The following is a 26,891-nucleotide window of genomic DNA, read 5'->3' as shown; positions in this document are numbered from 1 at the left end:
GGGCTGTGGGGGGGCTGTGAGGGGGCGGGGGGCTCGCGGGGGTTCTGAGGGGGCGGGGTTCGAAGGGGGGTTCTGAGGGGGCGGGGGGCTCGCGGGGGTTCTGAGGGGGCGGGGCTCGAAGGGGGGTTCTGAGGGGGCGGGGGGCTCGCGGGGGTTCTGAGCGGGCGGGGTTCGAAGGGGGGATGTGGGGGGGTTCTGAGGGGGGCGGGGGGCTCGCGGGGGTTCTGAGGGGGCGGGGCTCGAAGGGGGGATGTGGGGGGGTTCTGAGGGGGGCGGGGGGGCTCGCGGGGGTTCTGAGGGGGCGGGGTTCGAAGGGGGGTTTTGAGGGGGGCGGGGGGCTCTGAGGGGGCGGGGTTCGAAGGGGGGATGTGGGGGGGTTCTGAGCGGGCGGGGTTCGAAGGGGGCTGTGGGGGGGCTGTGAGGGGGCGGGGGGCTCGCGGGGGTTCTGAGGGGGCGGGGCTCGAAGGGGGATGTGGGGGGTTCTGAGGGGGCGGGGGGCTCGCGGGGGTTCTGAGGGGGCGGGGCTCGAAGGGGGGATGTGGGGGGGTTCTGAGGGGGGCGGGGGGCTCGCGGGGGTTCTGAGGGGGCGTGGCTCGAAGGGGGGTTCTGAGGGGGCGGGGCTCGAAGGGGGGATGTGGGGGGTTCTGAGGGGGCGGGGGGCTCGCGGGGGTTCTGAGGGGGCGGGGTTCGAAGGGGGCTCGCGGCCGTTGGGTTCCAGCCTCCCGGCGGTTCCGGCCCGACCCGGCCGCTCCCTGCGCCCCCGGACAGAGCCCCCGGCCGGGCGGTGAGTGCGGGCTGGGGCCAGAGGGGAGGGGTCAGGGGCCATTAACCGGGTGGAGGGGTCAGAGGGGAGAGGTTGGAGGGGAAAGGTCAGGGGGCATTAACCACAGGAGGGGTCAGAGGGGAGGGGTCAGGGGGCATTAACCACAGGAGGGGTCAGAGGGGAGGGGTCAGGGGGCATTAACCACAGGAGGGGTCAGAGGGGAGGGTGCAGGGGCATTAACTGGGGGATGGGTCAGAGGGGACGGGTCAGGGGGCATTAACCAGAGGAGGGGTCAGAGGGGAGGGGGCATTAACTGGGGGAGGGGCCAGAGGGAGGGTGCAGTGGCATTAACCAGAGGAGGGGTCAGAGGGGAGGGGTCAGGGGGCATTAACCACAGGAGGGGTCAGAGGGGAGGGTGCAGGGGCATTAACTGGGGGATGGGTCAGAGGGGAGGGGTCAGGGGGCATTAACTGGGGGAGGGGTCAGAGGGAGGGTGCAGGGGCATTAACTGGGGGAGGGGTCAGAGGGAGGGTGCAGTGGCATTAACCAGAGGAGGGGTCAGAGGGGAGGGGCATTAACTGGGGGAGGGGCCAGAGGGGAGGGGTCAGGGGCATTAACCACAGGAGGGGTCAGAGGGGAGGGTGCAGGGGCATTAACTGGGGGACGGGTCAGAGGGGAGGGGTCAAGGGGGGGGGGGGCATTAACCAGAGAAGGGGTTGGAGGGGAGGGGTCAGAGGTAATTTACTGGCAGAGGGGTCGGACGGAAGGGGTTGGGGCAGTAACCGGGGGAGATGTCGGAGGGGAGGGGTTGGAGGGCATTAATTGAGGGAGGGGTCGGGGACATTATTCTGTTAGGGCAGGAAGGGGACATTACCTGGAGAGGGAGTCGGGGGCACTAACCGCGGGGGGGGTCGGAGGTTATGAGCCAGGGCAGGGATCTGGGGGCAGTCTGCGTTTGGGGCAGTACCCAGGTGGCAGGCAGCAGAAGCATTAAGCTTGAAGTCAGGGGGTGGTTCCAAGGCTGTTTCCCTGTGGATTTGGGGGCAGAGGCGGGTCGCTCAGGAACGAGCGGCTGGGGTAGATACGGGCGGCTGGAGGAAAAGGCATTTTCTTACCCCGGGGGGATGTGCGTTCATCAGTAGGTGGCACTCTAGTCCCCAGCATTTTCAACCCTGGTGTCAAGACAGGAGAACGATGGAGAGCCAGACTTATAGAATGATCCAATAATAATTAGCGTTCAGTGACTCAGGACTCCTGGGTTCTATTCCCAGCTCTGTCACTGACATACTGGGTGCCCTAGAGCATGTCCCTCACCTCTCTGTGCCTCAGTTTCCCCTCCCACCCTTTGTCTCTTTAGCTTGTAAGTTCTTGGGGGGCAGGGACTGTCTCTTACCCTGTAGCACCCATCCCAATGGGTTCCCCATCTCTGTTGGCCTAGAATACACATAATAGGAGTCAATACATTCATAATAATTCAGCTAGATATTTAAAAGGTAAAATGTGGGTTAACACGGGGAGTGGAGGGGTTGGTTAAAAACCAGCTTTTCAGAACCTAAGCCTCAGCAGAAATTGTTCCCATTATATTATTGTTTATTTGTATCACTGTCGTGCCTAGGAATCTCTGGCACTGAACAAACACACAACAAACACATGGGCCTTGCCCCAAAGGACTCTCAATGTAAGAGACAGCAGGTGGAGACAGACAGACAGACAGGAGAGTACAAGGAAACAGACCACAGTGGTCTGAGTGACGACCGGTGGTCCCAGCACACCAGCGGCCTAATTGTTGCCAGGTTTAATTTTAATCACCAAACTTCTCCAGTTTCTTTTTGTAAACAAGTAACCTTTCTCCCCCCATTGGCAGTGCAGCTCAGCTGCCCCCTCGTGGGAGAACCCCGAGACAAAAGGTCTCTACCAAGCAAAGAGAAATGCAAACAACAGACAAACCACCACCTCTTCCCCAGGTTAAAAAAAAAAAATGGCTTGAAGAAAGGTGAGGATTGGGGTGGGGGAAGAAATTAGATTTTTAATTTGTAACAATCTAGCGTGTTAATCGCCCATAACAATCCCTAGCTTGTATGTCGTGCTGTACAAAAGCACTCTCACTATACCTAAAACGCTCATTATCCCATTTTACAGATGGGGAAACTGAGGCTCAAGAGAGGGAAAGTAACTTGCCCCAGGGCACCTGGCAAGCCAGAGCCGGGAATAAAACCCAGGTGTCCTGACTCCCAGGGCAGGGTTCTATCCACTAGGCAACACTGCCTCCCTATCTTTCACCAGCTCCTGTGATGATTATATAGGGGGCTTGATTATCATTTCCCTTATGCTGGGTTTACACCAGTGTAACTTGACTGCAGTGGAGTCACTCCTGAGCTACACCAGTGTAATTTAGGGTAGAATCGAACTTGCTTTTTTTAACCCAACATTGACCCTAAAAAGTTTCTCTTTATAAAATATCCTTTGCACCCCAAACCAGGGGTGGAACCCCATTTGTAAATTCTTTGGGGGGCAGGGACCATCTTTTTGTTGTGTATTTGTACAGCACCTAGCGCAGTGGGGTTCCGGTACATGCCTGGGGCTCCTTGGTGCTACCATAATACACCTAATAGCCAATGGGTCCTGGTCCATGCCTAGAGCTCCCAGGAGCTACCATAATACACCTAATAAGAATAACAGGAATCCCCTTTGCTAGAGGGAGTTAGTTTAAAAATCTGCCTTTGAAATAAGGCAAAATGAGCAACCCTGGGGATGGTGACTCTGCCTGGGCCTCATCCAGTGGCCACTGAGGTCAATGGAAAGTTTCCCCTGGATTTGAATAGGCTTCGGATCCTGCCCACGTCTGTGTCTAACCTTCCTACCGTCTCATAGTACCTGGGTGACAGTTTTGCTCTCTTCTCTCGAGCAAGTTGGTTCACCCCATTTTCCCCCTCTGTAAACTGGGGGTGGCTGTTGTGACCCGGGTGGCATAATTCATTACTATTTATAGCTTCTAAGGCCAGGAGTCGGACCTCCTGCATAGCCCAGGGCATAGGACGGCCCTGGATTAATTCCTCTTTGAACTAGAGCCGATCCTTTAGAAAAACAGCCAGTCTTGATTTCAAAATGGCCAGGGATGGAGAATCCGCCTTGACCCTTGGTAAGTTGTTCCACTGGCTAATTGCCTTTCCTGTTAAAAATGTGCCCCTTCTTTCTCTATGAGGTGCTCAGCTGGAACGGTTGTCTACTAGCATTGTAATTCTTGTGTATATTCCAGAAGGGCGTATTCGCTCCGCCCAAGAGAAGAAGGGTTGCCCAAGCGTTAGGGCAAGAGCCTGGGACTTGGAGACCTGAGTTTGAGTCTCTGCTCTACCACAGAGGCTCTGTGTGACCTTGGGGTCACTTAGGGCCAGATCCTCAAAGGGATTTAGGGGCCTTAACTCCTACTAACTGAAATCCCTGTGAGGATCTATCTGGGTCTTATCCATGGCGTGCCTCAGTTTCCCCATCTGTACAATGGGGTGTTGGGAGGATAAATCCATTAAAGATGGCAAGGGGCTCAGATGCAGTGGGGCAGGGCTCATATAAGTACCTTCGGTAGATAGATAAATAACCAGCCCTCCGGGCCCAATTGTGCTAGGAAGAGACAGTCTCTGTCCACAAGATTCACAGAGCTTATGGCCAGAAGGGACCCATTAGATCAAGAGTTAATCATCTAACTAGACAAGGGCAGGGAGGGGAATCAGAAGCCTGGAGAGGAGAAGCTACAGTACTTAGGCAAGGTCACCTGACAGGCCAGTGGCAGAGGTGAGACTCGATTGCACACCTCCCAAGTCTTCATCTGCTAGGCCGCGCTGTCATTCTCTCTTCTCCCGCTCACAGGATGAACGTCGAAAATGGGCAACGTGCAGTCGGAAGCCTCCCAAGACGTAGACCCCGCGCAGGGCAAAGACAAGGAAGGCAAGCCAGGAGCGGACGACGGGTGCTTGGCTGGCAGGCCGAGCGGGGCCGGGAGCGAATCGGGAGCCCTCCCACCTCGTCCCGAAACCTTTGCAGCGAAAGAGCCTTCCCAGCCACGCAACAGAGAGCCAGGGAGAAGAGGAAAGCAGGCGGATTCCTCAGAGATGTGCAAGAGTTGCTCCAAGAAATCCAAGCTCAAGCTGTCTTCCATGTGGGTTCAGAATTCCAGCAGCCTCAGCAGAGATCCAGGCCTTGGAGACAATGACTCCGCTCCGGAATTGGGGCGAGGGAAGGCAGGGGAAGCCGGATTGACCTGCCTAAGTGGTGATGCCAGCTTGGGCAAGGAGCCGAGCCCAGCACTGGCTATTCCAGGCACCCACCAAGGGGAACCCAAGGGCCAGAAGGCGACATCCGGGTCTCAAAACCCGCCCCCCGAGCAAGACTTGCTGAGGTCCAAAAAGACAGCACCCAAGGGGAAGAGCAAAGGGGAGACCGTTTCCATCATGAAGCAAGGAGGCCAGGGCGACCTTCCAGGCAAGAGTGCCGCTGCCCCAGTGCTGCTGGAGCGGGCACAGGAGATCGGCGCGCCCAAGGGCACGTCGGGACCAGAGGGCTGCAGCCAACCAGCCCTGACCAAGACACAGACACAGAGTTCAGTCCTGGACAGCCCTGCCCGTTCGGATGCTCCGAAGCCCAATGACGAGGGCGGGCCTAACGATGCAGCAGAAAGGAACCCGACCAGGACAGCTCCCCCAAGGCCCCTGGCCGTGTCAGGAGGGAAGAGACAGCCCCCGCCTCATGAGGAAGGCTCACCCGGCAGCCACGGCGACTCAAAGGCACCCACCAGTCCCTGCCAGTCGCCCACCGGCCAGGCCAAGACCCGGGGCAGCAGAGCAAAGGAGCCCCCGGGGAGTGAGGAGGATGGGGTGAATGCAGAGGGGGCACAGGCCCTCCTGGAACATGGCCTGAGCTTCCTGTACAAGGTCACCATCCAGCCTGGGCAGCGGCCGCCCAGTGTCAAGGCGATAAAGCAGCGGGCCGGCCTGATCTCCTCCGGCATCTCCTATGCCGACGCCCTGAAGCAGTGTCCCCAGAAGAAGGCCCCGTCCAGTGTCTCTGGGTCGCCCAAGGTGGCTGAGAAGCTGCCGTCGCTCAAGGGGCTGGAAAGGAGAGATCAGGAGGATCTCAGCTCCTTGACCCAGGCCTTTTTGGAGCAGTTCCAGAAAATGGGCACTAAGGAGCAGGCCTCACCCGCCACCCAGCCCCAGAGCCAGGCCAAGCAGCAGCTGCATCTGGTCAAGATCCTGGATGACCTCACCTCCTTCAACTTCAGGAGCCTGGAGGGTCAGAAGCCCAGAGTGCCAACCCCGTACCCGCAGCGGCGCAAAGGCCAGGGCAGAAATAGCCCCAGGTTCGGATCAGACGTGTCTCGGCTGGTGTCCTTCTTGGGCAATGCCCCCAAGCTGGACGAGCTGAGGCAGGACGAGGGCCACCCGCAGCCCGTCAGGGCCTGGCTGGCTGACGATACTAGGAAGGACCCAGGTCCCAACAGAGAACCCCCCGGAGAACCCCCTCAACTTAGCCCTGCCTTCGTGGGGGAGCCGGAGCAGCTAACACAAGCTGGAGCGACCCAGCCGCGGAAGCCAGAGACACCGTCCCCAGAGGCAAATCCACCAGCGAGGGCTCCTGGTCTACCCACACCAGACTCGCCTGCCTTGCCTTCGGCAGAGGCTGCAGCTGCCAGCACAGTCCAGCCTGGCAAAGGGGAGGACCAACCCATGGCCTTGCCTGGGCAGGAGGCCATTCCTCCCACCCCTGCCCCTCCAGTGCCGACGTGCCTCGCGGGAGCTCAGCGCCAGGCAGTGTTGGAGCAGAGCAGCGCTTCCAAAGGGGCGCCAGGCCACGTCAGGACGAAGGCAAGGAAACAGGCCACGACTAAGCTGCAGTCCCGGTCCACGTGGCAGCCCAAGGTGGCAGCTAGCCCCACCCAGAAGCCGCAGGAGAAGCTCAAGGCCCACGGACAGCCGAAGGCCAAAGCGCAGAAGATCAAGTCGCAGAGGCAGGGGCGGGAAGCCCCGGAGCCACAGGTTGCCCCAGCTGAGCCCTGCCTGGACGCGGCCTCAGAGCAGGGTCCGGATGGCTCTCACGACAAGCCCCAGGCTTCCGCTCGCCACTGGCCACCGTTCCAGATCATGGATTCGTGCCCCAGGAAGTGCTACTGCAAGCACCAGGATCAGAGGAAGCTGCCCAGGAACATCTCTGCGTGGTGAGTGGGCGTGGGGTCTGGATCCCAGACACCCCCAGCGCTCGGAGCCGGCTGCTCCCAGCCCTGCCTCCATAAGGAGGAGAGTCAGTGACTCGGGCCCCACATCCTCAAAGCCAAGGGGAGGCAGGGCCGGCTCCAGGGTTTTGGCCGCCCCAACCAGCCAAAAAAAAAAAAGCCGCGATCGCGATCTGCGGCGGCAATTCGGCGGAAGGTCCTTCGCTCCGAGCCGGAGTGAGGGACCGTCCGCCGAATTGCCGCCGAATAGCTGAACATGCCACCCCTCTCCGGAGTGGCCGCCCCAAGCACCTGCTTGACAAGCTGGTGCCTGGAGCCGGCCCTGATGGGAAGTAGGTGCCTAAATACCTGAGGACCTGGGCCTTGGAGACTGGGGAACCCATAACCTCTAGGTCCAGCCCAGGGGGGTCGTGGTTGAAAATCCCAGGTAAATAATTTCACACACTGAGATAGCTCTAGTTTTCAGCCACCATGGAGCTTGGCTGGACTTGAATAGGAGGATGGTCAGGGAGCCAGTCCCCCGAAGTTCTGGCACTGGTCACCGTCAGAGACAGGATGTGGAGCTAGATGGACCATTGGTCTGCCCCAGTATGGCCGTTCTTACGTTCTAAGGCTCACTAGCCCGTTAGCAATCCCTTCAAGCCACACGCTCGCAGAGAAGCAGCCTGGACTGGTGTACAATGGGCTAGCCGGACAAGCAACCCCCCCGATAGCTGGGGAGTGGAAATCTTGTCTTGCCTGTCTCTGGCGCTCTGTTCCTGACGATACCACCCCGCCTTGATGGGGAGCGGGACCAGGCCTGCACCAGGAAGCTTTGCCGATAGAACTCGACCGGCAAACCCTCCTGCTGGAGAGGCAGCTCCCACCGGCAAAAATGTGTGTTTGCCGACGTGGCTTGTGCCAGTGCCCCGAATGGAAAAAGCTGCCAGAGGTGGTGGAACTGGGGGTTGGGTGCCTGGGGACAGATCAGCGATGACTGAGTGCCCGCCCTATCCAAACCACTGCCCCTGCCTGTCCTCTCGTTTAACCCTTCAATGTAGGCTGACTCCCTCCGCCAACCACCTGGCTGAGCCGCCCTGGGTCTCCACTGCCATCCTGGCTGGATCACTGGTTGCCGGTACCAGGTTCTTCCTGGATTCATACGAGCAGCAGACAGGAGACGACGACTGAGAATCCCCCCATTTTCCCATCAATAAACCACATTGGGCCAGTTCTGTGGATTGGCTTCATTCACGCGCCCATCCGCGCCGGAGCAGCAGCAAGCTGGACAGATCTTGGGTGAATTCCCCCTCACGTGACTTTCCTACCCCAGAGACAGCCGGCCTGATTCTCAGCTACAGTGGCCCCCCTGGGCCGCTCCTGGCCATATAAAGGGGCCTTAAAGTGGGTGGAAACAGCCCCCTTGCAATCCTCACCCCTTATGATGCCATGTGGGGGGGACGATGACAGAGGAACCCTGGCCTGGGGAAGGGCTGCACACAGAGGCCCTGGGGGGGCGGGGAGTGGACATGGGGGATACAGCCTGTGCCATGGGAAGATGGGGGCACACACAGCCCCTGGGGACATGGGGCAGTGCAGGGAGTCCTTGAAATAGAGGGGGAATGGAGGGTGGTGCTCAGGGGGCTTGTGGGGGGAATGGAGGGTTGGGAGGATCCCCAGGTGCATGCAATGCGCTCGGCTGACAGACACCACAAAGCGTGAATTGAAGGTGCATTGGCAGAGCCGACCAGGCAGGAACGGCGTAACAGGGACGTTTTGGGGCCCAGGACTGGCGTAGCCGGGGCTGCGTGTTGGGAGCGGAAGCTTGCCCGGCTGCGCCCAGCTCTAGGCAAGGGCAAGCTCCAGTCTTGCTGTCCCCCGCCTACTAAAACCACCTCTCAGCCCAGCACAAGTTCCTGGATGGCCTAGGCAGGAGTCCCAGCTGTTCTCCACCCAGGAAGCCGCCCGCCCCAGCGGCAAGGAGGGAAAACGCAACGGCCCAGGGCCAACCTCCATGTTAAACATTCAGGCCTCATGTTGCAGTTTGGGTTACGATCTTGAAAAGGGCCTGAATCTTCAAAGCACGTGTCCACCCGGAGAGATTTCCCAGCACAAATATAGAAAAATAGTTCTTCTGCTATTGCTGTTCCCTCTCCAGTGCGGGCGCTGCTCCAGCATGAAAGCAGAGTCGGTACTCCAGGCTAAGTGACTTTATTCCAGACTAACGGCCCAGCTGCCAGGGGCACTGTGCCCCGCTACCCCTACGATAGTTATACCGGGAGATTCTCCCCAGCTGTGAGGCTGTAATAAAATACATTAGACTGTCAAGCGCTTTGAGAGCTACTGCTGAGAAGTGCTAGATACGAGCGAGGCATTATTATTTCGGTTCTCAGTCCCAGGCCAGCCAGCTACGGCCGCTAGGACCCCGCCGTGCTAGTACAAACACAGACCAAGGAGAAATGCCCCATCCCGGATGAACTTACCTCCTTACGTTTCACATTTTCAGTCTTAAAGGTCACTGAAAAATGTGTGTGGGGGGAGGGAAAGTTGAAGTTTTTCTTTGCAGCATCGTGCAACAGCTTCAGGGGAGCGGGAAGCAGTTCTCCGGTGCAGTCACTGACACCCGTGCAAAAAGCGTGACTTCTGACCACATAGCATTTCACACCCGCTTTGCCAGGTCCATGCTGTGAAAATCCTGCTAACCTCTGGGCCTCGCTACTTCCACATAGCGGTGAGTTCCAAAGTTTAGCTAAACATTTGCATTGCTCCGTTCACTGAAGTTTCTGCCTCAGCAGGACGCCTGACTTTTAACGGCTGCAATTTGTGTTTGCTCCGTCGCCGTCACAGACAGCAGTACCTGAGTGACAGAGGCGCCCGTGCAAAGGTGCTTTAGAGAGACAGGGAGCTAATAAACGAAAGGTCCTTCGAAACTGCCCTCACAGGGAAGCAGGAGGATGGCTGGTTTGTTCCCCTTCTGTTAATGAGGATGACAGCTCACAGTCATCTTCAGACTCAAGGTGAAATTCAGTCGTGGAGGAACCAGCTTTTGCCTGGGCAAGGTGCGCACCTGGGGACGGCTCCTGTGGCGTCTGGCCTTCACCCCAGTGTATGCCGGGTGGGTGCAGCCCTGTACAGCCTCCCCCGGGAGCTCTGCAGCTGGACACGGCAGCCCCTACACGCACCAAGGCTGTAATCTGATGCATGCAGCCTTCCCCTTGCGGGGTATTACCACCCTCCCTCAGAACAATTAAGACAACTGCCCGTTGCGTTTGTATTTGATACTGAATTCCAAGGGAAGACAGAGTCCTGTGGCTTGGTACCAAACCCACTCCCTTCGGTCTAGTCATGTGAAAAACAGAGAAAGGTGACCCAGCAAAGGGGCCCCAGCTGAAACTCGTGTGTTTTAACGAGGAGGGGGCAAGGTAAGGTCTGGTATTCCTGATGGGAATGTTTTGGGCAGAGCCAGGCTGCCAAACTGTTAAGGAAGCCAGCCAGGACTGCTGGGGGGGTTAGGTTTTAACTCTAGAAGATTTTACAAACACAAATATTTCCAATATTTACTTTATTTTTAAGTCCGACAAAAAAACTCCTCCAGTCTGTCTGGCTATAAACATGCCCCTGTGTTAGCTGTAGCCGAAGCCTGCAGCCTTGGAGAACCCAGAGAAAGGGCTTAGCTGTCTACAGTACTTACATGGTCCCTGTCACTGTAGTACCAGAGCCCCGCGCCACCCCTGAGGCAGGGCAGAGCTGTGATCTCCCTTTTAGAGGGGGAATTGAGGCCCAGCACCTCAAAAGGTGTATTTAGGTGAAGTGGCCAAGGTCACAGAGGGATTCTGTGGCACAGCAGGGAATGAACCTGGGTCTTCCAAGTCCCAGCCAAGCACCTTAACCCCCAGACCATCCTTCCTCTACAGTCTCATTTCATTGCCCAGAGAAACAAGATCAAACAGGGAGCAGCAGAGATTTCCAGCTGACCTTTCACAGCCACCTAAAGTGTTAGATGTCTGCTTCCCAGTCACGTTAACTGGGTGCCCGACTCTCTTCAACCTTAACGTTATGCAGTGTTAAGCTCAGGGGGTTCCGTACCACCACAACCGAGGAAATGCATTTGTACAAGAAACGATCGTTTTATTTAAACTGACACAGTCCCTTTAAATGACTCAACAACTGGAGCAGGGAATACGAAGCAAAACACTTTAATGATGGCTCTTGGGGGCTGCTTAACCATTTGTTGACTAGAATCTGACGTGCCCCCGCTACCCTGCTCGACAGAGGCGCGTAGAATAGAGGCCATCACCCGTACCACAGCATCCAGAACACGGGTGTTAATGGCTGTGGGCTGGAAAGTGGGTCCACCACATGGAGAAGAGTTTGGGTTTAGAAGGGTTTTAAAAGGGTCTTGCCCTCCACCCATGCTGCTGAACGAGAGAAGCCCAGAGCAGTGTGACCCTTTAGGGCCCTCCCTGCTTATGGGACATTTCTGCATAAAGGAACGAGGCAGCCTGGCTGCTCACACTTTGAAACTGTGCTGTCCCGGAGAAACCTTTTAAATAGTTTTAAAAACGGACAGGTTGATGGGAACCAGGAGTAAGACACTAAAATAACAAGGGGACCAGGGCGGGGGTGGGGAAAGAGTCCTGGCGGAGCTCAGCTAGACGATCATTTCTAGCTGCCTGGCGTATTCAATGACTTGTTTAGCTAACTCTGTCGACGGGATGGTGGTGTCTTCGGGTTTCTGCTGCTGGCTGCTGAAGCTGTAGTAGTTGTGTGGACCCAGAACCCAACCGCGCTAAAATAAAGGGAAAACACATTTTATTTGAATTTTAGGAGTTTCAAGCCCTCTCCTGATTTATGGGTTTCAAGGCTGTGCGTTATTTCCTCTTTACAGGGTTGCTTGAAACCCATCCACCTTCCTGGAGGCGAAGGCTGGAATCCCAGCCAGTTCAACCCTTCCAGATAAGATCTGAAATCCCCATGGCGTAACCTAAGAACCACCGCGTAGTCTGGCTGGACTACATCTCCCATGATACACCACAGCCAGGTACTCCTGCAATTCACCACTCCTTACCAAGAGGGGAGAAGGTGGTGCATCATGGGAGATGTAGTCCAACCAGAAAGCCTGGCCCACAGAGGAGGCGGGGAGCAAAAGACAGGCAAACTACAACTCCCATGAGGCACTGCGGCACTGGTTTTGAATAGAGGGTTTTGGCCCAAGTGTTTTGTGGGGAAAAACAAACAGCCCTGTATTCCCACCAGCTCTAGTGGCTAACCATCCTGCCGATATACGAGCCAGGCTCGAATCTGGCTCAGCCTGCCAGAGCTGTGGCAGCTTTGAAGGACTAGCAGGAATAAAGAGTAGCAGAAATGGACTTGTCAACAAAGCCAGTAGGTCGGACTCTGCTGCCCACACGGCCGCAGGTCAGCTGACAGTGGGGTTCTCTTCAGTGACAGCGGCTCACACACCTTCTTGGCGTATTCCGTCATTTTCTTGGGGGTGTTGAAGAACAGAACCCTGGTGGCTTCGTTGAAGAGGATTTTCTCATAAGCCTTCTCAATGCAGCCAGCGATTTCATCCCTGACACCAGAGGGGAACAAGGTGGTTAGACCTCTGCCTTCGAAAACAGCACGAGACATACAGCAGCAACAGAACTCAACGGGCTGGAAGACTGGATTTCTACAGGCAGGGAGGAAGGCGGCTAGGCCAAGAGGCTCACACACATGGGGTGATTTGGAGAGCCCAACTTGAGACAAGGAAGGATGGCCCAGTGGTTAGGGGATTAGCCTGGGACTCAGGAAACTGGCGTTCAATTCCTTTGAGTCAGAGTCATAGGGTTTAAGGCCAGACTAGACCACTAGATCAGCTGGTCTGACCTGTCTGGCACAGGCCATCAGCCCCACCCAGCACCAGCATGCTAACATGAGACCAAAGTATCTCAGCCCATAGAAGACTAGACTATTGTATGCCAGAGGAGGGCACCAGTGCCCAAGGCCCCTGCAATGGCAGTGAAGTGACTGAGATAGACCCAGATAAACCAGGCCGGGAACCCACACCAGAAAGAGGGGGAAAAAAAATCCCTTCCTGACCCGGTGTCTGGCCGAAACACAAGCCACAGACTTGCTGTGTGAACTCGATCACTCAGTGCCTCAGTTTCCCCATTTGTAACAGGATAACAGCCCTGCCAGAAGGGGGGATGTGAGGATTAATCCATTACAGCCTGGGAGGTGCTCAGACACTATGATAAAAGGGACCAGAAAAACACCACAGATATGGACAGATATTTTAAAGGGCCCTTTGAAAAGGGGGCTCAGGTGGGTCACCCAGAATCAGTGGGCACTTAGGAGAATTTTTGCCATACTGCTGTGGCAGGATTCACACAGTTACTTTCCAGTCGAAAGTATCTCCCTCCACCCTTGAATTCCAGCCGCTCCTAACTTTCTCAGATCCTAGGTTGTTCCATGCTTGGGCTCCCTGAGGTTAGCCCTTTCTGAGCTGTGGGCATGTGCTGGGCGGGAGGGGATGGTGATTTGGAAAGTGCTAAGAGGTTACAGGAAGTACGTATTACATGCTATTACCTATGTGAGTTTGTTTCACAGCAGCTAGATTGTATGCTTCTTAGGGCCAGGGGTTTTGTTCTGTGTTTGTACAGCTCCTAGCACAGCGATCCATGACTCGGGCGCCTCGGTGCTACCATAATACACCTAATGGAAGAGAAGCCACTTCCATTGCAGCCACTTCCTTGCAGTCACTTGGAAAAACTCCAATTTCCCTGACGCGTTCCAATGGGAAAATAAATTCCTCTGGACCGATTCATGATGGCAAGACGCCGATGCCCTAGCTTGTTAGCTGCTCTTCATCTTATCAGGTGCTTTCCTGCATGCTCTGGGTTCCCTTTAATGGATTCCCTTTAACAGCCCACGCTGAGGGTGGATCGAAGAAGCCAATAGGAAAAGAAAGACTCACCGAATGGTGTCCAATAAGATGTCGATGAAGAAAGTGTAACTCTCAGCAGGGATGTTGCCTTTGGCCAGGAACACTTTGTTGTAGCTGCCTTCCATCAAGTACTAGCCCAGGAGAGAAACAGAGATTCAAGGAGTTTGTCTTGGGGGTTGGATTAATTGCTCCTGGAGCCAGGCCCACTTTAACCTTACTCCCCAATGCAGTTATGCCATGCACGCACGTGCCTCCACCCACCGCTAAGATGCGACCACCTCTAGGCTGCACCGTGGCTGCTGTTTAACAGCGCACAGCAACACTGGCCCAGAAGCTAGGACTCAGTGAAACAGCGAGAGAAGTAGGATGGCACTGTATTTTTCGAGGGATAATGCTCCAGTTCTACCCAAGAGCATGCTGGGAATCTTTCATAAGCGGTCAGGGTCTGTTTTACGGCTCATCCAAAAAGCTGGCAGCTGTAGCAGCACCGTGTCCCCTAGCCCCAGGCTGGGGTGTTGGCTCACTGCTGCCAGGCAGATGCTACTGGTGTTAGTACCCCTCAGGCTTTCGCTGGATGGCTCCCATCCATGCAGTGACACAGCCACTGAGCCCACCCCACAGTAAGCCGGAAAGGCCAACAATGCATAGAACAGGCACAAACAACAGTAACCCAAAGCCATGGGCAGAAAGGGGGTAGGCCACCAACGCTGCAGCGGCAGGGCCAGCGGCAGGCCGAGCAGGCCGCGGTGGGAGCAGCCGAGGGAGCTACCTGCTCTAGCGAGACGGGGTGTTTGATGTACACGTTGGTCTGGATGTCCTTCGCTGGGAGTCTCTCTAACTCGGTGTGGAACTCAGCCACGCGGTTCTGGGACAGCAGGAAGAGCAGGTTCAGTCCTAGCAGCTGATGCTTGTAAGCAGAGTCCGGTAACTCATCCCTACAAGGAACAGCCGTGTATTCATTTCAATAGAGGCCCAAAGATGTTAACAGACCCAGTCGCTGTCTAACATTAAACAAGGATCCCGAGAGCTCAGCCTCCTTAGTACCCTGGCGCACACACCATTAAGCAGCCTGTTACCCTTTTGGTACAGGTAAAAGAAGGAAAAACCCTGAAAGCCTTGGAAATGTAAAGCATTAAATAAGGGTTTCATTCTAGCAGCATCCCTTGATCCCTTTCCCTCCAGCCGGCTGACAGAGCAGTGGGCGAGAACGCCCCTTTCTGGGAAAAGCAAAGATGTTCGCTGGAGCCGCCGCTGTTAAAGTCTGATCCTGTTTTATCCCAGGTAGCGGCTGAGGTGGTGCTATTATCTGGCCCCTGTCCCTGGCCTGGCCATCTCTCATGAGCAGGATGAAGGAGTGCAGGGGTACCAGCTAGGATGAAGCTCGCTCCAGTAGCCTCTGTCTGTTTTTGCTTATCCCCCCTTTTCTCCCCCGCCCCCATCTCTTTCTTTAAGGACCAAAAAAAAGAGAATGACAGGTGGAATAGCCCACCCCCTCATTAATTTGGCCACCAATGAGGACTAGTTTCTAACACACCAATTTTGGTTTATTAATTTCGGGCCCATGTTTTCTGGCTCACAGGCATTATTTCAACATAGTCCTTGAGCGATAGCAGGAAGCTTTTGGTTCGGTCTAATTCAGTTTTTCTGTTTGGCTTTTTTGCACCCGTTTAGAACATTCTTTATTAAAAGGGGACTAAGATCTGGGAGACTTACCCAGGGCCTGGGAAAGGATTGCTCCCAGGGAACAGCACGGTGCTGCTAGTTGTGTTGTGCCCGTGCAGTGGTTTTGTTTGGGGCACCTCTCCTGGGCTGCTATCAGAGACGGGATACCTGACTAGAGGGCCCACTGATCTGAGCCATTCACTGCAGCAGGAGATTGGACCAGAGCGTCACCGGGATCCAATCCAGCGTGGCAGGAGACAGGATTTTGGACTAAAGGGGCCACTGGCATCCAATATACCAGACTAGCTGAACCAAACCATGTGTATTCACACTACCAGCAAGGAAAGTCTAAGGAGGTCAGTACGCCCGGGTATCATATGATGGGAACGTCTCCTATCCCACAGGGGTCAGTGGTTATGCTACGAAATGCTGGGGGTCCGACACTCACTTGTAGTCAAAGTAGTAGCATTTCAGCTGAGCCATGTATCTCTCGAACGATGGGATGTCTTTCTTCAGAATGCTCCACTGGGCTCCGATTTCCAGAATATCCCCTGGCACAGAGAGAGATGGAAAGGCAGAGTAAGAGAGCTCGACTGGCGGAGAGCAGTGGGGCTTCTCGCCTGACCGAGATCTCAAAAGGCTCCCTTTTCTATTCACAGCACTGCAGCGACGCCAGGGCTGAACAAATCTCATTCGCCAGGGGCCCATGGTCAGGAAGGAAACCCCCTCCGCCACATATAGCCAGCCCCCTTCATCAGGGAAGTCTGCCCTTTCACTAGAAGTATCCGTCAGGAGGCTGATATCAGACCCAGTGCATTTTGGCCATTTGCCACGCAACACAGAGACAAACTGCAGCTAAGCTTGCATGGCCTGCTAGTTGGGGGAGGGACGGGGGGGTTGGAGAGACAGGACAGGACAAGCTCCTTCTAGGGAACGCAGAGAGGATACTCACTGGCTAATATAAGCTGCTGCTTCGTCAGTTTCGTGCCTGTAGTAGGCAGGAAGTTGAGCTCCAGCAGGGCTAGCTGGAACAGAAAAGCAGAGCCGCGTTACACGAGACCGGACGCTAGGACAACCAAGACGTAGCATTCCACCAAGGGCCGTGGGGCCTGAATGCAATGGGGCTCAGTCCAGTTCCTTGCAGCACAGGTGGCCACAATGGGAGACTCCCTCAACACAACTGGGTGGCAGGCTAAGGCTGAGTACACCAGAGTCTTTGGCAACGGAGTTGCCAGGTTGGGCCCCTCTTGGCGGATGGGGTGGACAGCAGGCGTGCTTACGCTGGCTGTACCTGTCCTGGGGGCAAAGAAGCCTTCGGTATCGCTCAGGTCGCCCCTTTCAGCAGTGCTACGTTCAACCGAAGCGTTAACAAATGCACACTGACGGTGGAGCACCAGCCCTGCTACAGCTGAGGTGCAGAACAGCTTTCGGTTTAAAGCTGGACTTTCCAAAGCGCTCAGTTCGACTGATCCTAAGCCTCAAACGCTTACAGCAATACCAGGGGTTCCTTCACATCAGCCACTTCTGGGGTGGAACGCTACAGCCACTTACCAGCACCACAATTTTGGGCAGGAAGTGAAGAAGAACCCAACATTTAACCGAGACGGCGGTGGTCAGGAATGTAAGGAGGCAGGATGTAATTAACCCAGTAACCCTGGCTGAATTCCAACCTGGGTAACACCCCAATTCTTACCAACAGTCCCTTGGGATCTTTAACAGGTGGCCTCAACCTTGGGTTCCCCTCAATCCTACCTTAGCATGATGCTGGCGCACTGGGCTGACTAGCGACTTAGCGGGCACGACAGCAGCACTTGTGCAGAGATTTGTAAATATTAAGGCACAAATGGCCCGTGGGAAGCAGACAACACCTTCTGACTCACCAACCCCACCTCCTGCAGGATCCCACGATTCTCTCCCCCACGCCATTTCTGACACAGGGGTACAGCTCTAGGGTCCGGCCTGCTCAGGTGGAGACAAAGGTGCCAAGTCTCCTTGGAAAAAAGGCACTTTGAGGATCATTCACCAAATCTCTCAGACATATTTTAAGAAGGAATCAACTGGGCCACGCTCCAGCTCAGATTCCAAGTTCCATCTTGGCCTCCCTAAATTCTGCTCGCCTTCAGTCCGATACAGGATTCTTCTTCACCTCCCATGTCTTAAGCTACCGTGCTACACTGCCATGGGGTCGCTCAACAGCTACCACCCCAGAGGTGGCTGCATTTCAGTGGACTTCGCACACAGTGTTCTGGGATCGTTCCGTCCAAGGGACCCTACAGAAGCACAGGAGATACAGTGTCTTCTGCTGGGACCCAGACTCTGTTCAGGAAGCAGCAGCCACACCAGGACCAGAGGATTTTACAACACACTGGATGCCCACATTATTATTCTTGCCTGGACCCATGCATACAAGACATGCCGCCCTCCAATAGGGCTTCTTTCCTACTGCCTCCCGGATGACATTTCCCTCTCCCCAACTAACCCGCAGTCCCAATTCTCCCTGGCCTGCCTGCCATCCAGCCTCACTACTCCGTAAGGACAAGCACCCCGCCAAAGACCGACCAGGATCCCCACCAGCCTCCTACCCTGCCCTCCACCGGGGCAGTGGCAAAATCACAGGGGTGAAGCCGAAGGTGGTACAGAGGAGCGAAGCTAAACCCAGGGGATGGAGAGATGCCAGCTCCTAGAGCATGACAACAGGGCCCCAATGGGGAAAAGTGGGGTGAAGGGCCCCCATTAAGGCATCCCAATCGCTCCAGCTTAAAGGCTTCCAGGCTTCCCCCTGGTGCCCCACTAGAAGATTCCAGAATTTCTCTCCCCTGCCCCCAGGGCTGGGCTCCCCAGCTCCCCCTCCAGCGGCAGAACAGTCCCCACCCTCCCCCTCGGCAGAGGAGTGGGCTCCTCTCCCTGCGCCAGCCCCATCCTGGGCAAGGGGGGTCCAGACCCGATGCCTCCCCCCACAAATCAAGGGATTCCGGCCCCTTCCCCAGCTCCAAAACTCCTCACCCAGTCAGGCTCCCTATCCCTGCACCCCCCATCTCCCCCCCAACCCCATCCTCCCTCTCCGCTCCCCCCACAGAGCACAGCCCCCCCACGTCCTCTCTCCCCCTCCCCTCAACTCACCCCCCCATCTCCCCTCCCAACTCCCCCCACCCCCCGATCCTCCCCCCCACGTCCTCTCTTCCACTTCCCCCCACTCCCATCCTCCCTCCCAGCTCCTCCCCCCAACCTCCCTCTCAGCTCCCCCCCGCCCACAGCCCCCCCGTATCCTCTCTCCCCCTCCCCTCACCCGCAATCTCCCCTCCCAGCTCCTCCCCCTCCCCTCGTCCTCTCCCCCCAACCCCATCCTCCCTCTCCGCTCCCCCCCCGGCCCACACCCCCCCACGTCCTCTCTTCCCCTCCCCCCACCCCCCATTTCCCCTCCCAGCTCCCCCCACCCCCCCGACCCTCCCCCGTCGTCCTCCCTCCCGCTCCCCCCCAGCTCCCCCCCCCACGATCCTGCCCCCCCAGGTCCCAGCTCCCCCCCCTGCCCCCAGCTCGCTCCCCCAGTTCCCCCCCCCGGCCCCAGCTCCCCCCCCCCACGATCCTGCCCCCCCGGCCCCAGCTCCCCCCCGCCCCCCCGCACCTTGAGGCGGCCCAGCGCCTCGCCGCACTTGCTGAGGTTCGGGCTCTTGCGGTTCCACTCGCCCTTGAGCTGCTCGTACATCCCGGCCGCCGCCTTCAGCCCCGCGGCCGCGTCCGCCCCGTTCACCACCAGCCCGGCCGCCGCCATCGCTGCCATGAATCGGCAGCCGCGCCGCGGCGCCGCCCCCTTTACGGCCGCCGGCGCCGCGCTGCTTTACGGCCGCCGCCCCCCCCATGGCAACCGCGGCCTGCAGCCAACAGGGCGGGCGCGCGCCTCGGTGACGCACCACGAAGCCGCCTGACCGGACGAGGGAGGGCGCGCGCACGACGTCTGACGTCATCAGGAAGGGTCGGGCGGCGCGCGCGCAGCCTGAAAGCGGGAAGGCCTTTGCCTTGGGGTGTGTGACATCTTGGGGCAGTGTGTGACGTCAGGAAAACGGAATGCGTGACGTCATATGGATCGAGGCTGTGCTCCCGTGAGGGGAGCGGATGTGACATCATTGGGCGGGAAAGAGGGGGGAATGATACCCTGAGGGGAACATGAAACCCTAAAGGGGGCGGATGTGACGTCATGAGGGGTGTGATGTCACGAGGAGATGCGCCGGTGTCAGAAGGGAAGAGGCTGTGATGTCATGGGGGGTGTGATGTCATGAGGAGATGCACCGGTGTCAGGAGGGAAGAGGATGTGATGTCATGGGGGAATGTGGCATGGAAAGGAGGGCGGGTGTGATGTCGTGAGGGGAGGGGAAGTGACATCGTAGGGCGGCACGGGGCATAATCAGGCTGGGTAATTCCAAAACCGTTAATCCAGCTTCAGAGCATCATGAGATTGTTTGAAATGATAATTACTGGGCTCTCTTCCTTTGCCTGCAGCTTTCTGAGCCTATAGTGGGTGCGCAGGCCACACTTTCCAGCTGTTCTCCACAAGCGAAGGCTAACAATGGGGTTTTTAAAAATGAAAGTGGAGATTCTCCTGTAAGTCCGTTCTTCAGGACCAGGGGCTTTTAATAAATTATCAGGAGACTCATGATGAAATCGTGAGAATTAGCACAATGGGAAACTGAGGCACAGGGTATGTGTGCGTGTGACTTGCCTTCTCTGGGTCTCTGAGTCCGTGGCAGAGCCAGGAAGAAAACCCAGAAGTCCCAGTTCCAACCCTTGGCTCTAACCTGTACAACACGTGCCCTCTTAATCCTGTGCTGTGCCAAATTATTTTGTGAGGTTACATTCCTTAAATGTTTAGAAGGTGTATTGGGTCCCTTGGGGGGGAGAGGCCGAGGCTATCATTGTAACTACACATTACGGAATCTCCTTTAGGTCTTCCCACTATGGTTTTCCACCAGGTGGCGTCCCATACCTGCCATAACATCAGCCACCCCTGATTCTAGCTGCTCTCCCCACATCCCGTAGGGAAGGTTTCATATAAAACTTCCTATCTTCCAAAACCTAGTAGATTTCACACACTTGTGCTGCTTAGTTATCTCCTGTATTAACACCCTCCAATACCACAGCACGAGGTTTGTTTCTGATCCCTAGAAAAGAGCCACAAGATTTACGTAGAACTCCAGTTTAGAGCTGGTTTCGGGTCACATGGGCTTGTGAGGAGTTTAGGTTCACAGCCCCTGAGACTCACGGGGAAGTTTAAGTTCAAATGATCTCAAGACAAAACCCAGCTAGAACTGGCGGTTCTTCGTGGTTTTAACACAAACCCCAGTTTGTGGAAATTGACGTAGGTCCATTGCTGTCAATAGAGCAATGCTGATTTACCCCAGTTGAGCATCTGGCCCCAAAACGGAAATCCCTCTGGGGATCCTAGGGAGTGGGAGGCAGTGAATTCCGAATTCAGGCCCAGATGCACAAAAGTATTTAGGTTAAGTGCCTAAAGACTCCTCCAAGCTGTGACCTCCAGTTCACTCTGAAACTCTTTCCTGCCTGCATTCCAATTCAGTATTTAAACACTGCCTCCCAAAAATCCTCCTGCAGTTTCAGCTGGATAGAGTGGTATTCTTCTTCACTTCCCATCCCAAACTGCTGTGAATTACTGCTGTGTGCTGGTAAAATCAGCAGCTATGCTCCATCCCAGAGCTGGCTGCATTTCATTGCTGGGAGAGCAACCATGGAAACAGCTACTGCCTTTCATGCCTTTTACTAGTAGATGAAGTGCTCCCTTCTAGAAGAGCAGCCATGTCCCACTCCAGAGGTGGTTGCATTTCGGTGCTGTATGAAGTAATCCCTGTATTTATATCAGTTTCATAGGTAGCTCAGTCAAGTGTTTTACTATATCAGGGTTAAATATGATTATTCTTAATGAAGTGGATAGAAAGCGTCAATGTTTCATTTCTTCTTCAGGGTCCCTGTGTAGAAACCAAGAGACGCAGAATATGCAGCATCCTTTTGCCCTGCTGGTGTTGCTGCACATACAGGTTTGCCTGCTGTTGAAGGACTGCGAGTGGAAAGTTGTGCTCAACGATTTTGACAATCTAGGTGGGGACCAAGCTGTGTTTTTTAGGCAGCGCCCAGTCACTAGCATAGCGTCTGTGTTCCAGAATCTGACAGACTCGGCCATAGACCTGAATGATAAAAATTCGGTGAGTGTGACTTTTTCAGAAGGCTTAGCGGGGGGATGAGGGGTGTAGAACAGGGCTTGATTCTGCTCTCGCATCAGCTCTGATCCATTGGGCTCAATACTCCCTTTTTTGTTCAGGCAAATTTGCTTGTGTAAGGTTGAGATGGTTTAAACCTTCCCACTAGTAAATTTTACCTACTCGACGCTTGAACAAAGCTGGAGCCTGATTCTTTTCACGCTTATCTTGGCGTAAATCAGGAGTAACTCCACCCAAGTCAATGGAGTTACACTGGTATAAAACCGTCACAGCCCCCGAAAAGTCATTGATTTTGAACGTTTATTTTTTCGGTGGCAGCATGAAGACGCTTCCCCAATAGTCTTCATGCTTAACAATAGCTGTAGGATCAGTGTGGTTGGGGTCGTTTTTAGATAGGCTTGGAAGGATTAGATTTCCGTTGGTAAATGTCAGCACATGTAAATATCATACACACATAAACTGACAAAACCAGCCATTGATAACCATCGAAATTTACAGATCAGCAGAGTAAGAAAAAAGCTGCTTGAGAACGGATTAGAGTTTGGTGTAAGGTTACGCCCGTTGCATAGTTTGACATGTGATGTTGACAGTTTGTGTTTTAACAGCTAGGAAGCTTGAATGTTTTGAATCTCAACATCTACTGTCATTAAGTAATTATTGTCTGACCCGCCCCATTGGCTGACCTCCCGAAATTTCCCGCAGCTGTGAAAATTTAAATCAATAAAAAATTTAAAATGCTTAAAAATCCACATTGATATTATCCGTCAAAATTATCAAAAAAATCAAAATCGAATTCTGCCAAGCCTGTTTTTAGAGCAGGGGACTCCTGGGTTTTGTTTCCCGTTCTGCCACTAGAATGGTGGAAGGTGATCCACTAGAGAAGAGTGTGGTATGCTGGTTGGAACAGGGGAGTAGGATGTATTCGCAGCTCTGGGAAGGAGAGTGGTCCAAGGCAGGGGAATGGGAGTCAGGATTTGCAGGGTCTGTTCCCAGCTCTTCTGATGCTGGGAAGTGGACAGAGAACCAACAGCCAATTTCACCTCGACTGTTAAACAGCCCTGCGATTTGTCTTTGAACTAGAGGAAAAGTCCTGGTTAGCACCTGTCGACCCAAAGTTTCAAAGCTTTTTTCTGAACTGTCTGCTTCTCCTTTCTGACAGCACTACCTGGGCTTCCCGTACTACTTGAAAATCAATCTAACCTGCATCACTCAGGTACAGTAAAGAGATCGCGTTGCAATTGGAGTGTGCAGCCACCAGGGTCTTCACATGCCACTGCCGTTTTTAAAAATTGGTAGAATTAGTAATAACCGTGTAACATTTGTGGTATAATTCATAGTACATGTTATTCTTTACACTGGAAAGATTTGTTGTTTTATTTACATGACACTTCCAGATAACCATGTGACTGGACTCTCACTAGTCTAACATTTTAACTGTCACAACTGCGGCTGCTGGGAATTTGCGATGGCCGCAAAACACCGTGAATCCGGAAATGACTGAAAAAACAGCCCCACCTGGTGTTCTTTGGAGGTATCGGTCTCAGGCCTAGTCTATGCTAGAAGTGCTTTGCACCACAGCAGGGGTCGGCAGCCTTTCAGAAGTGGTGTGCCGAGTCTTCATTTCTTCACTCTAATTTAAGGTTTTGCGTGCCAGTCATACATTTTAACGTTTTTAGAAGGGCTCTTTCTATAAGTCTGTAATATAGAACTAAACTATTGTTGTATGTAAAGTCAATAAGATGTTTAAAATGTTTAAGAAGCTTCATTTAAAATTAAATTAAAATGCAGCTCCCCCCTGGACCAGTGGCCAGGACCTGGGCAGTGTGAGTACCACTGAAAATCAGCGCACGTGTCGCCTTTGGCACGCATGCCATAGGTTGCCTACTCCTACAGCACAGTATAGGAATACAGGTCCACAACACCAACAAGGCACTTGTAGTGTGGAGGCAGCTATACTGGCAGAGTTGTGTTTTGTTACAGTAAACCCACCACCGCCGGCGAGGGAAACAGGCTGTAGTGGGAAGGGCATGGTTTTGTTGGCAGAGCCGTGTCTAAGCTAGGGACTTCTGCTGGCCCAACTCTGTCAGTCAGGGATCACCCCTCTTCCCACCTGCATGGCCTGGCCTCAGGTACTTACATGGTGCCCATCACTGTAGTATCTGAGCATCTCATAATATTTAATGTGTTCATCCCCACAACACCCCTATGAGGTGGGGAAGGGCTGTTTTCCCCATTGTACAGATGGGGGAATTGAGGCACAGAGCGGCTAAGGGACTTGCCCAAGGTCACATAAGGAGTCTGTGGCAGCGCCAGGACCAGAACTCATGTCTCCCAAGTCCTAGGTAAGTCCTTTGCCCATACCACTTGGCCCTCCTTCCTCCCCTCATATCATATGCTGCCTCCATCAGTCTCAGGGCATTTTACCAACAAGGGTAAGTGCCTCTATTCTCATCTCATATGTGGGGAAACTGAGGCACAGAGCAGCAACTTGCCCAGTGCCACATAGCAAGGTAGTGGCAGAGCAGGGAATTGACCCCATGGCTCCAGCATCCCAGGCTAGCGCCCCCCAAGAACTGCACCAGAGGGTTTCAAGCAGCGATTGCATGTGATCCTCCAAGCCAAGGAAAGCTGCGCTGGCTCAGTGCTCGGGCGGGGAGCTCAGCCCCTCAGCACGGTAGCTCCTCTCTTTCCTCTCTTCCTTCCCTCCAGGACGCGGCGAAGGTCATTCGCAATGCTCACCTGACCGGGCTGAGGCCCATTGTGACCATAACGTTTGAAGCGCCCGTCAACACAGAGCATCAGAAACCCGAGCAGCTGCAGATTGAGATGAAAGGCGCCCCTTACCGGCTCAAGGGTATTCTGCTTCTGTTCCCATTTCAGTGCAAATAACAGGGGTTCCCTCTGCAGGTGATTGCTGGTATTACAGCCTGGCAGGCCCGGGGCTCTACTCTCTTGTTACCTGAGTTACTTTGCTCTAGGGCGTGAAATTACCCTGCCCCTCCCGCCCCCGGGTGCTGAGAGATAGGCCAAGGTTCAGGCACTGCTTAAGTTTCCTTTTGAGGGTTTAAATGGGACTTAAATGGCTCATCAGGTTTTGTGCCAGGCCCCAGAGCCGAGCCCGTAACCTTGCTCTGGGAATCCACCTAGAGAGAAAGGAGTTAGGCGCTTTCCTTTGGTCCCTGGCTTCTTCCCTGTTTGTGGGAGGAAGTGAGGAGCTGCTGCAGCCATGAGAGCAAGACAGATGGCTGGGGAGGCAGAGGGGAGGACAGAGAGAAATTGCGGAGGGAAAGACGAAGAGATGTCTGCCTCCACCCTTGGCTGTGGTCAGATTCTCGTTTATGGCAAGGCCCTGCTGTGGGGAGCTCTGGCAACATGAAAGGGGCGCTGAGTGGGCAGAAAGAACCCCATGGAGAAGGAATTCTGCAGCTAGTGTAAGGGACCTATACTGGCCTGTCCTACCTGGGTGTAGGGGGCAGATCAAGCCTTTCTGCCCTCCCTTCCTCTCGGATCCAGGGAATGGCCAGAGTGCACTGCGCTATGGCTGTTCTCTGCTGTCATCAGCAGCAGAGCGTAAGTCACAGCAGCCCCAAGGCTGCTCTAACTTACCCCAGCGGCTGGGCCAGGCCTGGCGCAGCCCCAGAATATAGGTAGCCCAAAGGGTTTAAAGCCGCCTTTGCCCCGGCCCTGTCCCAAGCGCAGGAGTGGAATGACTGAGAACTCATGTGAGGGTGTCCAAGCCTCGTGGGGGTATCTCTTTGTCTCTTGGGCATCGACAGGGCCTTGTGCCAGCGAAGAGGTTTGCCGGATGTGCTGGTACACGCCCATGCCAATGACGAAGAGGAGCGTGGTGATGGAGGTCCTGGTGGAGAGCAATGGCCTGGGCTTTGAGGTGGACAGCAAGAGGTGAGGAGGGCTGGCGCTGCCCAGGGGCGGCCCAGGATCCCCAGGGCTGCCTCAGTAACCTGCAAGGAGTCGGAGAGCTGCCCAAAATGGAGGGAGATGGCAGCTGCCCTCCTCCCTAAAGGGGACCTGCAGAGAGGGAAAATTGGGCTTCTGCCCTTCGACCCTCTGGGATGACTCTGATGTAATCATTTACGGCATGTCACCCCTGTGTGTAGCGCTGTACAGCTGGAATACAGACCTGAGGAGATCCATCCGTCCATCCACACACACACACCCCGGGCATCTGTGTGAGCCGTGGTGGTCTTAGGATAGATAGATATATAGATAGAGGGGGTGTGTGGGGATAGATAGATAGATAGATAGATAGATAGATAGATAGATAGAGGGGGTGTATGGGGATAGATAGATAGATAGATAGATAGATAGATAGATAGATAGAGGGGGTGTCTGGGGCTAGATAGATAGATAGATAGATAATGTATGGGGCTAGATGGATCTAGCTATATTAGGGGATAGATAGATGATAAAATTATTCTATCTATCTATCCCGATACATGGCTTTCTGTCTGTCTGTCTGTCTGTCTGTCTATCCATCCGTCCATGCTCCCTGGACATTTATACTTATCTATCCTGGACATTTATACCACACTTGACTTTAAAGATGGTTGGTGGTACTCAGTTCCTCTGAGGGGTACTCAGAACCTCCCTGGACTGGACCCTTTGAGGAATATGTGGTGCCCTGAGTTTAGAGAGAGAATACAGCTCAGACCCCTAATACAGCAGCTGGCTGGGGGCGGGGGGGGGATCAGCTTTTAGCCTTGCTGTGGCAGTTCTCAGGAGCAAATGTTTGGCCTATGGAAATCTCCAAACAGCTGGTGATATTAAGACAGGTGGTCCATGGGAAGCAGTTGGGATCTTCCCAGATATGGGCTAGCCCTGCACCTCAAGATATGACTCCATTCAAGCACAGAAGCATTGTGGGAAACGCCCCTGGCCCGTACAACAATTTTTTAAATAAATCCGGGCAAAGATATTTTTTATAAATCAGTTTTTCTTCGCTGTTTACAGATTTTTTATGAATATTAACGGCTACATGAAGGAAACTGAGACCGGTTTACAGTCTTCCCTGGGAGAGAAGGTAAATTGTGGTAAAGGGTTTGTCTTTGCTACAAAAAAAGCGGTGTTCTTAACTCGTGTTACTGAATACGA

The 26,891-nt window shown here is 54.7% G+C and overlaps 3 protein-coding genes across 10 annotated transcripts in view; 2 read left to right on the top strand and 1 right to left on the bottom strand.

Moving 5' to 3' along the window:
* The first annotated feature begins 635 nt into the window (after positions 1-635).
* Positions 636-11,345, top strand: GGN (gametogenetin). 2 transcript variants are annotated; one of them, XM_065571344.1, is made up of 3 exons: positions 636-784; positions 4,625-6,968; positions 8,024-11,345. In XM_065571344.1, exons 2-3 carry the CDS (start codon positions 4,639-4,641, stop codon positions 8,151-8,153), a joined length of 2,460 nt encoding a protein of 819 aa, XP_065427416.1. In that variant the 5' UTR covers positions 636-784; positions 4,625-4,638; the 3' UTR covers positions 8,154-11,345. The 2 variants fall into 2 exon arrangements, with proteins under 2 accessions (XP_065427416.1, XP_005310606.2); XM_005310549.4 differs by lacking the exon at positions 636-784 and adding an exon at positions 1,696-3,902.
* Positions 11,070-19,371, bottom strand: PSMD8 (proteasome 26S subunit, non-ATPase 8). The gene is made up of 7 exons (XM_005310520.4): positions 19,178-19,371; positions 16,508-16,580; positions 16,004-16,106; positions 14,663-14,828; positions 13,924-14,024; positions 12,426-12,537; positions 11,070-11,751 (listed from the first exon to the last, which is right to left on the bottom strand). The coding sequence occupies exons 1-7, from the start codon at positions 19,331-19,333 to the stop codon at positions 11,614-11,616; spliced, it is 849 nt and encodes a 282-aa protein (XP_005310577.2). The 5' UTR covers positions 19,334-19,371; the 3' UTR covers positions 11,070-11,613.
* Positions 19,372-19,412: 41 nt separating this feature from the next.
* CATSPERG (cation channel sperm associated auxiliary subunit gamma) overlaps positions 19,413-26,891 on the top strand; it is a 39,981-nt gene continuing 32,502 nt past the window's right edge. Inside the window, exons 1-7 of one of the 7 annotated variants that reach the window (XM_065571340.1) lie at positions 19,413-19,574; positions 20,050-20,151; positions 21,526-21,764; positions 22,939-22,992; positions 24,489-24,633; positions 25,556-25,682; positions 26,751-26,820. In XM_065571340.1, the coding sequence (XP_065427412.1) occupies positions 21,558-21,764; positions 22,939-22,992; positions 24,489-24,633; positions 25,556-25,682; positions 26,751-26,820 (603 nt within the window). In that variant the 5' untranslated portion in view covers positions 19,413-19,574; positions 20,050-20,151; positions 21,526-21,557. Of the gene's footprint in view, positions 19,575-19,662; positions 20,152-21,525; positions 21,765-22,938; positions 22,993-24,488; positions 24,634-25,555; positions 25,683-26,750; positions 26,821-26,891 lie in introns of those variants that run through there. The other 6 variants (XM_065571343.1, XR_010593462.1, XR_010593463.1 and 3 more) reach the window with 6 other exon arrangements.

The sequence above is a fragment of the Chrysemys picta genome, chromosome 17 (genome assembly GCF_011386835.1).
Source record: "Chrysemys picta bellii isolate R12L10 chromosome 17, ASM1138683v2, whole genome shotgun sequence".
Classification (NCBI taxonomy): Eukaryota; Metazoa; Chordata; order Testudines; family Emydidae; genus Chrysemys; species Chrysemys picta.
Note: the sequence above shows the minus strand (reverse complement) of the source record. Positions and strands in the feature narration are given on the sequence as shown.

Excerpts from the sequence above, each read along its gene's own strand:
- GGN (XM_065571344.1), top strand. The coding sequence starts at position 4,639 with ATGGGCAACGTGCAGTCGGAAGCCTCCCAAGACGTAGACCCCGCGCAG. Across the intron at positions 6,969-8,023 it reads CCCAGGAACATCTCTGCGTG|GCTGACTCCCTCCGCCAACC; the intron begins GTGAGTGGGCGT and ends CCTTCAATGTAG.
- PSMD8 (XM_005310520.4), bottom strand. The coding sequence starts at position 19,333 with ATGGCAGCGATGGCGGCGGCCGGGCTGGTGGTGAACGGGGCGGACGCG. Across the intron at positions 14,025-14,662 it reads ACCCCGTCTCGCTAGAGCAG|TACTTGATGGAAGGCAGCTA; the intron begins GTAGCTCCCTCG and ends CTCCTGGGCTAG. Across the intron at positions 12,538-13,923 it reads ATCTTATTGGACACCATTCG|GGATGAAATCGCTGGCTGCA; the intron begins GTGAGTCTTTCT and ends CTCTGGTGTCAG.